Source organism: Physcomitrium patens, chromosome 16, assembly GCF_059467195.1.
Source record: "Physcomitrium patens ecotype Gransden chromosome 16, ASM5946719v1, whole genome shotgun sequence".
NCBI lineage: Eukaryota > Viridiplantae > Streptophyta > Bryopsida > Funariales > Funariaceae > Physcomitrium > Physcomitrium patens.
In genome coordinates this window covers 11,057,190-11,073,166 of record NC_143425.1, presented here as the reverse complement: position 1 = coordinate 11,073,166, position 15,977 = coordinate 11,057,190, and the positions used below count along the sequence as shown (strand labels likewise).

The 15,977-nt window shown below is 35.4% G+C and overlaps 1 protein-coding gene across 2 annotated transcripts; it reads left to right on the top strand.

Moving 5' to 3' along the window:
• Window positions 1-4,229: 4,229 nt before the first annotated feature.
• LOC112293661 (kinesin-like protein KIN-UB) lies at window positions 4,230-13,356 on the top strand. Of its 2 annotated transcripts, XM_024543345.3 has the most exons (19): window positions 4,230-5,273; window positions 6,207-6,307; window positions 6,419-6,541; window positions 6,800-6,985; window positions 7,110-7,331; window positions 7,570-7,702; window positions 7,864-8,013; window positions 8,218-8,306; window positions 8,432-8,644; window positions 8,779-8,961; window positions 9,368-9,616; window positions 9,946-10,437; window positions 10,605-10,749; window positions 11,005-11,097; window positions 11,542-11,667; window positions 11,792-11,917; window positions 12,153-12,296; window positions 12,400-12,528; window positions 12,837-13,356. In XM_024543345.3, the coding sequence occupies exons 1-19, from the start codon at window positions 5,054-5,056 to the stop codon at window positions 12,995-12,997; spliced, it is 3,285 nt and encodes a 1,094-aa protein (XP_024399113.1). In that variant the 5' UTR covers window positions 4,230-5,053; the 3' UTR covers window positions 12,998-13,356. The 2 variants fall into 2 exon arrangements, with proteins under 2 accessions (XP_024399113.1, XP_090113106.1); XM_090256980.1 differs by lacking the exons at window positions 4,230-5,273; window positions 6,207-6,307 and having other exon boundaries at window positions 6,457-6,596.
• Window positions 13,357-15,977: the final 2,621 nt, after the last annotated feature.

Below are 15,977 nucleotides of genomic sequence, written 5' to 3'. Positions count from 1 at the left end.
GACATCTATAAAGTCAAAGCAACATCTATGAAGCTTCTAAGAAGCTTGTATAGAAGATATTATAGAATTAACATACTTTTACCTACTTTTATCTAAATCATATATGTAATTATTAGTTTACACATGTATGTCTATGACAACACCTCAAGTTGATAAAGATGCTAGAAGTAAAAGTCTTTTAATAAGTAGCAAAGTAAAATAATTGATGATCAAATAACCTAAAATTAATTATACTTACTTAAAATTTAATCTTAATAAGTTGTCATTATACTTACTTAAAATTTAATCTTAATAAAATCCTTATGAATTTTATTATTTAAAATATATTTATGAAAAAATATATACTATTCAAAAAAAGTACTTTAAATTTTAGTTTTAAAATTAATATTAAAATAAGGATTTTTTAGATTTTATTCTTGCTACAAGTTAATAACTAAGAAAATGAGATATTTTAAATTTTAACTCCATATAAAATTTCAAACTTCTGATTTTTAATCTTACATACATAAATAAACACTTTTATCAAATTTGTGATTGTTGGAAAAGAATTATAAAATTTTGTGTTTTTTGGATTAATTTAAGAATGCATATAATGTTTTTAATTTTTTATTTGAATTAGTGTACAACTGGATTAAAGCACAATTATTTTTTTAAAAAAAATATGAATAGTTTGAAAGTTAATTATAAAAATTATGTATGTAGTACATTTTTGCAATAATAATGAGAATTCTCAAGTGAATAAATTAACATGTAACTTACCAAACACCTATGTTAACAAATAATAAGACAAGTAAGAAGCATTTTTCATGAATATTTTACTTTGAGTTATAATTTGAAGTTATAATTGTAGTTTGTCAATCATCTTGAATTCCAAGTTAATTAACAAAAAGAATCATTTTCTAAAAGGAAAACATACTTAAATCGTGTTGAAAATTTAACATTTTTTGACATCTGGTTTTGTATGTTTGTTTATTGCAACATGTTCAATTACTATTTTTACTTTATTTATATTTTTTTTCCTGCACCTATTAGCTATTGTGTTCTGATGTCATATTCTGTCCCTGAGTAACTTTCACAAAACTAACAATTCAAAACAATAATAAAACAACACATCAAATCTTGATCTACATAAACAGGGTTTTTGTTTTATTTTTCTCACAAATGAGAAAGGAGATGTCAATTTGGCTATGTGAATTATCCTTCCCAGATGTATTTTTTAAAAAGGATTTGTACATGGGGATGGAAACAGATAGATGACAACAGTTAAGCGAGATTAATGTTGGGGCTTTGCCATTAACACTTCTGTTTTTTCAATGAAACCCTAAAACATGCAATTTCGTGAGCTCACATTGGCTCCAAAACCCTAATCAACAACTTGGAATTGGTATCATAGAATTAGAAAGCTCCAGCTGCGCCTTAATGAGCCTTTGCCAGCCTTTTCATATATGCCTATTCCTTGAACTTAAGCTGTGAAACTGGCCCTCTAGAATAGGTAGCCATTTTTAAGACATTATTTGCTTGGCTTTGTGTAAACATTTGTGGAATTGAATGCAGCAACAAAGATTGTGAAATGACACCAAAACCCATTGGGTTTGTTGCCTCTAAAAGTTGCCAATGCTTTCTTAATCTCATATATTGAGAACTACATGATTTTACACAATTCCATCTAAAATGATACGGAGTAATATGTTTCATTCACACTGATTGAGTTGATTGTGTATAAATACAGTATATGACACTTTCCAAAACCAACCCACTTGTTCAACTGCATCACAACCTCATCTTCACAACCCTTCACAAGACAAGTTGTGGATCTTTAAATTCATGGGTTTACTTGAAACATGTTATGCATGCTCCTCAGAAGAATCAAGTGAAAATCATTTACTGTACAATTTTCACAAAATACATTGCACCAACACATGTTTTGTTTTACATTTCCGTTCAAATTTATAAATACACGTACACACACAGTCTCATAGAAACCACCATTAAGTTTTTGATTAATCTGACAATCGCATGAGTAATGCCAAGTAAAATTATTCTTCTTATCCAATTGTGGGTTCCAATAATTGGTGTTGGATGTTATGAAACTTTTTGCATTAGTATTAATGCCAGGCAAACTTTAATTTTACTCAAACATTCCCACGTGTACAAAATTCCACTGCTCTGTTCACACTGTCTGGGCCCACAGCTTCTCCTCTTGGAACCCGCGGGATTGGGACCACTGCCCTATCACCGCATGTGAACGTGGTTACAACCCATAATAATGGCCCTAACTTGCACGTGAATTAGCATCGCATAACAATAACAAAATAAAGTGGGCAATAGCATTAATTCACAAGAATACCAAGGTTTGTAAACCGCATCCTTTAACCCAAGATAGAATAATTTTATTTCCATTTATAGATGTGTACATTCAAGAAAAACATTTAAAACTTCTCCACATATTTTTTATTATTTTATGTGAGGTCTTTTGGGTTCATTATTTGACATCATGCCTAACGAAATATTGATAATTAAATAGTCAAATCATTGCAACTTCTATCTCAACAATGAAAAACAATTAACAGTAATGAGTGATTTTCAGCTATCAAGCAACTGATGTTGATAATTCTTTTTAATGTAAACAAAATCCTCAGGAAGGATTAAATTTGTGAGTTTGATAAATGAGATAAATGACAAGTCATCACGTCCTGGAATCGTTTTAGTACAACACATTATATATTTCAACTTTTGTTTATATATATATATATATATATATATATATTCAAATTTAGGAAGTGGATTTATGCACTGAATGTATGAAATGAGATTCCAAAGAATATTAATATGAAATTGATAAATCTAATCACACAAAGTAAAAACATTACCCATATGAAATGACACGTTTATTAAAATTACAAATATTTGGAGCATGGTGTGATTGAAAATAAATCTTGATTATTTTTCGAATATCTGCTATTTATCTCTCTGTATTTGGAAACAACATACAAACACTTACATGAGGGAATATGGAATGAATATCAGATATTTACCAGATATTTTAAATTCTGTTGCCTTAATTACTAAAAAAAACAACGTTGAATTATAATCTATAATGAATAGTTTATTTGTATTTTATACATAATTTCAGATTATTTTAAAGTTATTTCATAAAATTTCAATATGTGTATTTATATATTTTACAGCTTTTTAGGTGATATATTCTTTCAAACTATGAAAAACATTTGTTATGTGTATGTTATTAACAAGTAGTTCCCTACACCTATCTTTGCCAACATCAATATGTATGCATTCATTCAAGTACGTATACTTTCTCTAAAATAAGAAACCAAGTATAATTGTATGGATAGGATGAACAGCAGCAAATTGTGTTTTACTTTGTCATTAACAACACTAGATGCTTTTCAATACACCAGTATTGATTTATTACTTATTATAGTTTATCTTTTAAAACTTCTTTGTGTTCTAAGTATCATCGTACATATTGACGAACGACCCTTTGTACTCACGTTCATGTTAAAGGGTTCATCCAGCTTGTAGTATCATACAATTTATTTCCAATTGTATTCCTTAAATTTTGTCCATTTCTTTAGTATCAACGTCCAAATTCTAAACAGCAAGAAGTTCGTTGATAATCATCTTAACACGATCATCTTTATTTATATATATGTATTTGACATCCACCATCACAATATTTTTTGAGTAAAACTTTGAAACAAAAAAAAACATGTAAGCTGTTAGCAACCATCTACAAAAATTTGCAAAAATTAATCTAATAGTTTATCCAAATAAAAGAGACTTTGCCACTAAAAGATCGCTTTTTCGATAATAGGAGAAGTAAAAAGCCAAGAGGTATAGTAATATACACGTGGCAAACGCACATAGGCTCGATTTAAGTTGCGATCTCGCGCAGACTAGTGCGGACTGGCACGGTCATGGGCGATAGGGTCGACGGAGCGGTGGTAGGACCCCATTTGTGAGATGCGGCTCATCCGCCTGAATAGGGGCGGGGGCGAGGAGGGCGAGGAGGGTGGCCCGGCGGATCGCGGCGGGTGAGACAGGGACGGCAGTGGGACAGCGCAGGAGGGAGGGAGGGAGCCGAGGTGACGATGGTCCCGCCCCCTCCTTCCACTCCTCCTCATGGATGTATGAACGCTTACATCCATCCTCCGTGCCGATCTCAAATTCAGGGCCCCATCCCCATTCCCCGCCCCCGTCCTTTCTCCTCCTCCTCCTCCTCCTCCTCTTACTCCATAACTCTACTTCCAGATCCTGTTTTTTCTAGCTCCTCGGCCTCCCTCTCGCTGAATCTGCTGATCCTGTTTTTTGACCATTTGTTTTCTCTAGTTTATTCTATTTTATTTTCCCTCACTTTTTGTTTTTTTGTCTATTTTTTATTTCCTTCTTTTTCTTCTTCGTCTTCTTCCTTTGTATTGTTTTTGGTTTTCCTTTCTTTCCCTCTTCATTTCTTTCCTTATGCCACTACTTCTGCGACTGTTGCTGTTTAGTTTTTGTATTTTGGCCCCTTTTTTCTTCGAGGCTGGATGGCCATTCACTGTCGCCAGTGTTTGCCAAGGGTTTTGGATTTCGAGATTCTGTAATGCCGCTGGCTCTGACCGTGTGTGATGTGAGGTATGGTGAGGTATGTTTGATGTGAGAGGCGTTTGACTTATCATGACAGTGGCGGATTCTGTGCTAGTAGGATTGGTACATTGTTCCAAGGACCGGATACTAGTGAAATGAAATGAAGACGGGGAGAGTTCTTGGTGCGCCTGCGAGCGTGGACCTTGTGGAAGGAATGAGCTTGGCATTGTGTTTTCTGGTTGCTTCGAACCAATAGGATTTCGAAAATTCGAAGTGTGGTTATTAGGTGATTAGCAGTGGGGACGGCACGTCTGTTTGAGTTTGTAGGAGAGGAGTTACGGCATTTTTGATTTGTGAGGTGAAGAGGAAAGGTACGGGATCACAACCGCGGGTGCGAGTTTCCTATCCCTGCATTTGGGGTGGGGACCGTTTCCTCTGGATGCGGTGAGGTGGGTTGGATCGAAGAATGGCATTTGCTCAGGCGCACAAGAGTCGCCCACTGTCTGTGAACTCTGGAAAGAACGTTGCAGGGTCGCTTCTCTCACCCACTCCCTCGCCCTCCCAACCTGATTCTTCTAAAGGCACACACATGCGTACTAAGTCTGCTTCCCCTGTCACCTCGTCCTCCACCACATCCACCCGGCGCCAGAGTAATGGATCTACCAGACAATCACATGACGGCGGTGGTATGCATTCGTTACCTACTCATTCATTGTGAAATGGACACCTCTCATGTCAGGCTCTAGAAACAGTGCAAGCTCCTTTCTACCTTCATAACTAGCTTGAATCCCGCTACTGAAAAATGGAGTGGCAAATGTCCTGCTCTCTTTTATAAGTTCATTGAATACGGAATTACCTCTAGCTGATTTTCAAGGCCGACGTTGTTCTGCTTTTCAGATCTTCCGTGAGCTATATTGGCTTAGTAGTTTGTAAATGAGAATAGAGTAAGGTGCTGCTGCTGAAGCCTCTGTTGGAAGAGTTATTCACACCTGCTCACATTTCAGAAATTGAGTCCGAGGCTTTTCGATTTAGGATCTATTTGGTTCCCTATCGTTTCTTCCGTCAGTGCTGAAGAAATCTCGATCTTCCCAATCCAGATCTGACAGGAATCTCGGACTATGAGATTTTTTGTGCTCTTGAGGCTTTCAAGGTGTCTACGTCTCTTACCACTTTCCAAGTGTGTCAGAGAGAGCGATGGCCTACATAATACATTCGTATACGATTAGTTAAGGAATTCATCGCCTGAATCTATCAAATAGGATCCACATGTAACTCTTAGACGTTTCCAGGACATTAAATCGCTGCAGTCTGATATCCTCGGCCATCTCATTAACCATTTCTTGCATTAGGGTCCAATTTTACTAGGTTTTTTGAGTACTTACATTTTTTTAGTGGAGAAGGTACACTTTGCTTTATTGTGCTGTTACAACACGAAATGTACTGAATTTACACAGAACCAACGTAAGAACTAGGCGTCAGCGAAATTAGAATACTCTTAACTGATGCAATCCACTGAAAGTGGCACTGGACAATACAGAACATGTACGGGTCGGTTACGATGCTGAAGTAGGGATGTATACGTAGCACGATAAACTCACTAAGCAATCGTGGTATTTCAGTTGCTAATCGGGTGCGAGTAACCGTTCGGCTGCGTCCAAGGAATGCAGAAGAATTGGAGGCTGATCTTGATTTTGCTGATTGTGTGGAGCTTCAACCCGAGGTACTGTGATTAATCTAATGAGAAATTCTCGCCTTTATGTGAATGTGTACAAATTTATTGATTTTTTCATGTAGTGCCGATAATACAACCTCTTTTTTTTTGTTTGTGCAGCTTAAAAGGTTGAAGCTCCGCAAGAATAACTGGGAGAGCGAGACTTATCAATTTGATGAAATCCTTACGGAAACTGCATCTCAGAAACGTGTGTATGAAGTTGTTGCGAAGCCTGTTGTGGAGGTCATTTGCGGGACCTTTGCTCTAAATTGTTATTTCTCTACATTTTTCGGAATCGGTGTGTATCTAATACAGCTAGACATACTTTGATTTTAGCAGCCTTCCCTCAATACGCGGATACGGAGAGTGCTTCTTTTTCAGAGAAGATTTGGCCACTCAATGTAGCTTGATTGTGGTACTGGTGTGTGCTAAATCTTTAACTCGTATTTACCAGGTTTAGATGTGCAGCTCAATACTGATTCTTCTTTGAAACTCGTTCAGAGTGTCCTTGAAGGGTACAACGGTACCGTCATGGCATATGGTCAAACGGGCACAGGAAAGACGTTTACTCTTGGAAAGCTAGGCGATGAAGACACAGCTGATCGAGGAATTATGGTTCGTGCATTGGAGGATATTTTATCCAGTATTAACCACGTCGATGACACTGTTACTGTGTCTTATTTGCAGGTAAAGATACTTTCTGAGGTTTCTTAATCGATTATTTGTTTTTAATGTTTAGAAATTGTACGTTTTTTCCCCCTTGAACGGCCCTTTTATCGAACCCAAACGTAAATGCTAAGTCGGACTGCAGCTCTACATGGAATCAGTACAAGATCTGCTTGCACCTGAAAGGGACAATTGTCACATTCAAGAAGACCCCAAGACAGGAGATGTATCGGTTCCCGGAGCTACTCAGATACAGCTGACTGACCACCAGAGCTTCGTCAACCTCCTTGATGTCGGTGAATCAAATCGGGTTGCAGCGAACACAAAACTTAATACAGAGTCCTCGCGAAGTCACGCGCTTCTGTTGGTGTGTGGCATCCTATCACCTTCACGATTGATTGATTTAAAAACTGAAATGAGAACTTTTTCTGTTTATCATGAGCGTAGCCGTTAACGTAGCCGCCTCTCTTTCTCTCTCTCTCTCTCTCTCTCTCTCTCTCACACACACACACACACCATGATCTTCATATCTAGTACTCGACTCGATATTTTATGACTGTTTATTTAGCAGTAGAGATATTTGATTTCGTTTTCTGCTTGTGCAGGTACAAGTGAAAAAAGCAGTTAGAAGTAAGGAGCCTACTGAGAATGGGAATGGGAAAATGCGGGCAACTACGATTCGAAGAAGCAAACTACTTATTGTAGATCTTGCTGGTTCGGAGCGTGTTGATAAATCAGGTTGGTTATTGGATGATGTGTTCATTCCCCTGAGTGCGAAGTTGATCTCTTTCACAATTCCACTTTTACATTTATCGCCTTTTTCTGTAGTTCGAGCCTAATTTAACACAGCAGTAGAGGATGGCCACTGAACTTGGCTTCTATCTGTGGCATGAACATAGGAAGCGAGGGCCATACATTGGAGGAAGCGAAGTCCATCAATTTATCATTGACAGCATTGGGTAAATGTATCAATGCTTTAGCAGAAAACAGCCCTCATGTACCTATTCGGGACTCTAAGTTGACAAGACTGTTGCGTGATTCTTTTGGTGGTGAGATTATTCTGTCTGCTTATCATGTTAAGTGCGCAAAGGTTCAATTATTTGACTTCTTCCACTTCAGTTTCTAACTTAGTTAAAAGCATAGTTGGAATGTTTCGCTACTTCTACAACATGAAAGGCCTTTCTTTTAAGTCTCGTCTTAAGAATACTATTGCCAATGATCTCCCTGGGCCATTCATATATCTCTATCTGCAGGAACTGCTAGGACATCATTGATTGTGACCATCGGACCTTCACCAAGGCACAGAGGAGAAACAACTAGTACTATTATGTTTGGCCAGCGAGTAAATTGCTACAATCCATTTACAACCATCTTATTTTTGGCGTAATCTCTTCAGTTCATTTCTATAGGGGAATTCAATCATCCTCTAAATAAATCATGACATGGAATTCCGACGAATTGTGACAGGCAATGAAGGTCGAGAATATGGTCAAATTAAAGGAGGAGTTTGACTACAAAAGTCTTTGCCGAAGAATGGAAGCTGAATTGGATAGACTTGTCGCAGAAAACGAGAGGCAGGTGAAGGCTCGGCAGGAAAACGATGAAGAATTAGATCGGGTTGTGGAGGAAAGTCGTCAGCTTGTGATGGAGGCAGAGAACCGCCTCCAAACTGCGTTGGAGGTTTGTCGAAATAATCCATCTTTACTGAGAAGGCTTTGTACTTGCAACTGTGGGTTGAATAGTCAATGTTTCACAATTTCTTCAAAGATTCTTAACCCTGATGCAATTCATTGAAACTGTTTCGATGGATGTAGTCTATAATGGCAGAAAAAAGTACATATGAACAAGAAGTGGAGGAAATGCGACTCAAGTGTGAGAAAGGGTGTGAGGAGGTGGAGGAACTTCGGCATAGACTGGAGGAAGTTGTTCATGTTCGGGATATGTTGCAGGAGGAAATCCAACTGCTTACACGTGAACGCCAGAACGAGCAACAAGAGGTCGGTGGATGTGATGGACCTTAATGCTCACTCGCTCTTTTTGTGGTTCCTAGTCTAACGATTGGGTGTCGACGTATGAACGAGGACCTCACTTCAATAAATTGTCACCGCTTTTAGATCACTTAACGGAAAATATCATTCCGCTTCCATGTCTCTCTTGGAAGAACTCTGATGTGATACTCTTGGCAAGTGACAGTGTTTTTTAATCGAACTCTTTTCGTAATTATGTTTTTCTATGCGATCAAGTGAGACAACGTCCGGAGGTCACAAATAGAAATTTCATAACTTATTTTGACTGAAAATAAATTAGTTATCAAAATCGAGGCATTGTTGAATCATATTTGTTGCATATACTTTCATCCGCATATTAAACAGTTCTTGAGCTTTCTGTTGGGATTTGGTTTAGAAATGCACGCAAGAAGAGGAGTTGAAGATTCAGAAGGAGATAACTAAGAAAATGGAAACGCAACAGAAGGAGTTGGCGGAGGAAATCGAGAAGTATAAAAAAGAACTCGCAGAATCTCTGGAAAGTCGGAAAATTGAGCGAACTCATCGGGAGCGCTTGGAAGACGAGCTTGGCTGTCAGCGTCTGCAGCTTGAGCGCTTGGAGAAGGAACTCCAGGCTGCCACGCCTCAAATCCAACGAGATTCAGAGGTACTTAGTTTTAACACCTTTAATGTCTAGCTATAGGAGTCTGGATTGTGCGATTTTGTTTATAGTGGTGAGAAGTTACGTTTTATAGATTAAACATTATTTCTTCACGATTAAGTTCGGGCAGCTGAATTAATATGTACTTCTGAATTTCGAGGCGACCTGGAAGTTACAATTTCATTATATTTTGACGAGTATGGTTTGAAACTTTGATGTAGGTTTAGCATCGAATAGGTTGTAGAGTGACCGATCTAGAGCCTTATGGAAGTCACGACGTTGGTTCTAAAACTAGGGCATATTTGCTGATAATTTTTGGTTCATGTATTGCTCAGGAGCAGTCCAATGACCAAAGCAAGGAGATTGAGGAGCTTCGAACATTACTAGAAATTGAGCGTCAAAACAGCAAACAGTCTGATAACCAAAGCTTAGAAATTATGAAGCTACGCGCCTCGCTGGAAAACGAACAGCAGAAGCGCAACCAGTTCGATGGTCAAGACAAGGAGATTGCCGAGCTTCGGGCACTGCTGGAAAGTGAACGCCAGAAACTCGGACATTCTGAGGAGCAGATAATTGAAATTTCGGAGCTTCGGACGCTGCTGGAAAATGAACGTCAGAAGCGTGAGCAGCTGGAACAGGAGCTGATGGTAGCGAAATCTCAGGTATCGAAAAGAAGCGTGAATGGAAGTCTGACGAGGCAGCAAGGTGATGAACTCCTAACCGTGAGGCACAGACTGGATGAGGAGTTGAAGGAGAGGGAGAGACTAGAGGAAGAAATTCGACATCTGAAGGAACAGGTTTCGATCCTCTCCGAGGAGCATGATGAGGTAGTCCAATAACGAATCGCTGGCTTTTTGATACCTTCACACCTGGTCCCTCTCACTGAACTTTATTGCCGTGGTTGCACTATTGCATGTTCAGTTCTTTTGGTTTCGGAAGACTACTGGATTTCATTTCAACTAATTACTCTTTTTCATGTGGTCAACTGATGCAGCATTCAAGGAGAATAATGATGAATGGTGGTTCAGGCAGAAGCTCACTTGGTTCAGAAAGTCCACTTATTAGTCTTAGTAAACCTAATCATATGCGTGATACCATCAACGGCCAGAGAGCCACCATTGCTAAGCTATTTGAACAAGGTAATACTGGCTTGACTTTTCAGGTCAGACGCAATAGATCGATGTCTGTATTTGCGTGTGAACTTGAAAGCAATCTAGAAACTTGGAGTGTTATGTATATGTAACATATTGTTAACATATGCACGTGTTTCAACCACAGTTAAAACTATCTTAGATCATGAAGACCTACTACATAATATTGGCACTCAGAATGAGATTGAGCAGACATGAGAAAAACTATGGCTGAATTATTCCTGTCTGTTTGGTTGTGTACAGTTGGTCTTCACAAAATTCTCTCTTTGCTGGAATCTGAGGACGTTGATGTTCGCGTCCATGCTGTGAAGGTGGTGGCCAATCTCGCAGCTGAAGGTTTGTCACGTCTTTTTAGTTCGTGAAAATTCATAAAAGCTCCTTGCTACGTGTACAGAGGTATCACTTTTGATCTTCAGAATTGTTCTGGAGCAATTTTTTTGGTTTTAGGATTCATCCTATTGGAAGGATCTTTTACAACCTAAAACTTCGGTTGTGTTAAGTTGTGCACAACCGTAATATTATTAAGGTTTAATGTGGGATTACTCCTACAGTATAAAAGTGTCTGATTTTCAAAACAATCATCTGATCTTTTAATCGTTACTAGAGAATACAACGAAATATGCTGCTTCTTTTCGTGCTATTTCAGAAGGCACTGTATACCAGAATTGGACTTTTGTAGACATGCCTTAACAAGCTCGATCAGAACTGGAACCATGCTGCTTACAAGATTTGGTTTTTTTGAATTCCACGTTGCTTTACTAACAATTCAGTGTAATCCAGAAGCAAATCAGGAGAAAATCGTAGAAGCTGGAGGTTTGGGATCTTTGCTGATGCTCTTACAAAGCTCAGAAGATGAGACAATTAGGCGGGTAGCTGCTGGAGCTGTTGCCAACCTTGCTATGAATGGTGAGTGACATCTACACCTGCCATTGCTCTTGCCGAATTTAGAGATTGCGCCCTCTGACGGCTCATATCACCGTTATGGGTTATTTCTTCAATTGTTTAAGGGTTTTAATGGATGCGTCTGCAGAGACAAACCAGGAGTTAATTATGTCACAAGGAGGAATAGGTCTTTTAGCTCGAACAGCTGACGATGCTGAAGACCCACAAACACTACGAATGGTTGCTGGAGCTATAGCCAACTTATGTGGGAACGGTGCTTCTACTCACCTAAAAGCGTGTGCAAAACTCTCGTCGTTTGATTTAATGTCGCGCTTTGTCATTGTGTTTTATTTCGGTTATCTCTATTGTCATTGGGTTATAACTATTGAATAGGTTTTTGCGTATGCCTTTTGACCTGGGTAATTCTGTGAAAATTAAGCGAATGTATAGTGTAAGTTGTCAAGGATATGTGATTCTAAGGCATGTTTCTAATCCTACAAATCATGCAGACAAGCTTCAAGTCAAACTGAGGGAGGAAGGTGGTATTCGTGCACTCCTTGGTATGGTTCGGTCACGTCATCCTGACGTGCTTGCTCAAGTAGCACGAGGAATTGCGAACTTCGCAAAGTGTGAGTCACGTGGTGCTGCTCAAGGTATCAAATCCTGCCCTTTCCTACTTCATGTTATGATACTGACTTACCTCATGCCTACTGTTCTTTGGTCAGCTTAGATCGACTCTCTATCAAAACTGTGCAGGTTATAAAATGGGGAGGTCTCTGCTTATTGATGATGGAGCCTTACCATGGATCGTGGCCAATGCTAACAACGAAGCATCACCCATTCGTCGGCACATTGAACTAGCACTTTGCCACTTAGCACAGCATGGTATGTTTCTAACTTCTCTTTTTATCCTACTTCGCAGCTTATCTTTCAATGCATTGTAGTCGGGTTATGGGTTTCTCGATCGCTGCATAAGCAAAATCAGCAGTAGTTAAATTGTGGTAAGTGATTTCAAATTAGTGACAGTTTTCTGTAATTCTGACATTTCTTAAGCGGAGAACACAAATCTTATAATCCAACGACAAAAGAGGTGACCAAAATACAAATCACCATCCGCAATCTTATATGCCTAATCTATGAATTTGGTTCCGTTTCTGGCTACCTAGTAATTTAAAACTCTGTTGAATTTGCAGAAGTGAATGCCAAAGACCTCGTTGCAGGGGGAGCCTTATGGGAGCTTGTTAGAATTTCCCGCGAGTGCTCCCGAGAAGATATCCGAAACCTAGCCCAACGCACTTTGAATGCAAGTGGCACTTTCCAAGTAGAATTGAGGCGCCTTCATTTAGTCTATTAAATTCAATTAATCAAAGTCATTCTTCTTTCGACACATCATTCTTGTAAATCCAAGTTTGATTGTCCTCTTTCCATTAGTAGTTACTACTATCTCCAGGTGCATGAATTTGCTTGCAAATAGATCACTTGTTTACTGACCGTAGGTTGTTTCGTTAATGCTTTGATTGATAAGCATGTCGTGACAGCACCGAGTTCCCGTTCTATTGATTGTTAGCAACCTCTCAACAGTGGGCATGGTCCGACAAATAGTCGCTCTACACCATTACCTTAGCCACAGCTTTCTCAAAATATTCGAAGTACCTTGTACCGTTGTATGATCTTCAGAATTATTAGTAGAATCAGGCCACATATTGTACCTTACGATGGAAAGGGACTAAAATGTTGCACCATGAAACCTTTGTTGCAAAGGTATAGAAGTGTTTGTTTGTATGTGTAATTCTTACTTCCGAAGTTGGTCAATTATGATGTGTTAAAAGTCTTGAACATGCTACAAATACTCAAAGTTAATGTTTAATCAACGCCTTTATTGTCTTGGCTATTGACTCAGTACTTTTTCCACTATCAACGATATTATCCAGAACTAGGTAAGATATTCTAATAAAGTCTATGGTTCAACAATATAAACATTTTACTTTGTGATGTAATAACATTTAATTATAATAAAAATATCATCATTTGTTATGCATGATGATTTCACCACTTCACATAATGATTTCAAGGTCACTCATTACATAGTAGTAGCAAAAAATTACATTCTAACTATCTCCATTTGTTGAAAATTTTCTTATAAATCAATTTTAATTGCATAAAACACTCTCTTAATTAATAAATAAATAAAAGGTGTAACAAGATTTTAACATTTGTTGCATTATTTTAAAACTTTCCTAGAATTATATATATATATATATATATATATATATCTAAAGACATGAGAATGCTTAGCTTATATCTAAGAAGAATTTAAATATCAAAAAATATGTCATTTGGATATATTGCAAAAATATTTTGTATTACCAAAGATAATTGTGATATATATATATATATATATATATATATATATGTTTTTTTTGATATAAAAGCTAAAATATCTTTAAAAAATTATTGGAATAGAGGAAGTAAATAATGGAAAGGTTTTTAATTGTTTCATTCACAACAATACCAAATTGTGTATAATATTTTTTTAAATCTTAAGTATACAATTTTCTTAATCTTTATTAAAAATAAGAAGACAAAAAATATTGAATCCTACAATAAATACATCAAAGAATAATAGATTTTTTGTAATTCTACTAATTTGTAATAAAAATATCCTATTAATTAGGTAGTATTATGATTATTTTAAAAACAATTATTTTAATTTATTTTATTTTTAATATATTGATTGAAGGGATTTTAGTTTGTAAGTTACTTGGAAATTAAACAAAAAAAATAAAATGATTCTGGAAGTAAATAAATTATTTGTTATTAACATCCTAAAATTAGTTTTGTAATGGCAAAGACATAACATATTATTTCTTTATATACATATTAGTGGTACAGTAATACTATCAAATACGATTAATTTGTAAGATAAAATTTTATATATAGTCAAAAAATAAAATAAAAAAATTTACAATTAGTTTTAAAATATGATTTAATTTGATGTAAATATAAAAAAATATATATAATTTAATTTAATTTCTTTTGATTATGTCTTCATATATATTATATAAAATGTAAAGATATTGCCAAAGATTCAGGTGCCAAACAGTAAGGGTTTTTGCTAGTATATATATATACATATATATATATATATATATATATATATATATTTTCTATGAGATAAAAAAAAATCTAGCTTTAAAAAAATATAGTAAAAAATATGAAAATAAAACAATGATTTAAATTATTAATATGATATTTTTAATATATATATCCAAAGAAAATATCTAAAAATATAAATATCAAACAATAAATATATTTAATTATATAAAATCAAAATAAAATTATTGAAAATAAAAATTATAATGAATTGGATAAAGTAAAATAAATTGAAAAATGTTGTTGTCTTGCTACTTCTTTTCACAGTATAATTATATTATATTTAGAAAATAGAAGTACATTGATAATTTGCTTTTAAAGCATTGCCAAGTCTATTAATAGTTTTATTTTTCTTTAAATATTCTGACTAGCTTTGCATCTTAAAACCATAAGTATCAAACTTAATATTTAAATTAGAGCTAAGAAAATCAAATATTTAAAGCAAATAAAAAATCTCATAATGATGAATTATTTTTTAAAAAAATATTTAAAAACCATAGTATAAACTCTTATAAGAGAGTTCTGAAATAAGTCTAAATCTAATTTTGATGGTAGTATTTGAAGTATCATGATTAAATTATAAAATAAGATTATAAGACATTAAACATAAATATAATTTTATTTATAGCATTAATTTTTTAAAAGTATCATATTAAAAATCTAAATCCAAATATCTAGTGCATGAAGAATATAAAAGTTGGTAGACTAAGTATGCTTTAATTTTGTACATTTATAATAGTATTAGTATTAGCAAAGTTTGCAATATACATTATAAATGTATTTTGGATTTTTGATTAAAAATTACTTGAATAATCAAAATAGAGTATATAAATAATTTATAAATATGTACATATTATGTATTTTTTCATAGTATCATTAATTTTTATGAATTATTATAATATTTAAAATAGACATGTTAAAATATTAAATAAAAAAAATTTAATTATTTAATTTTAAAATAAGTTTTAAGTGATAACAAACTTCAAGGAAGTAGTAAATATATCTTTATAGTTGTAATATAATTTGGTATAGTATTTATAAAATATTTATTCAAAATTACACTAAAAACATGGTTAATATATAAAAACTTTGTGCTACTTAATAAAGCATATCAATTAAAAAAACTTAAAAAATATTTTGTAAAAAACTTATTAATATAATTCATTATACTTTAAGATATT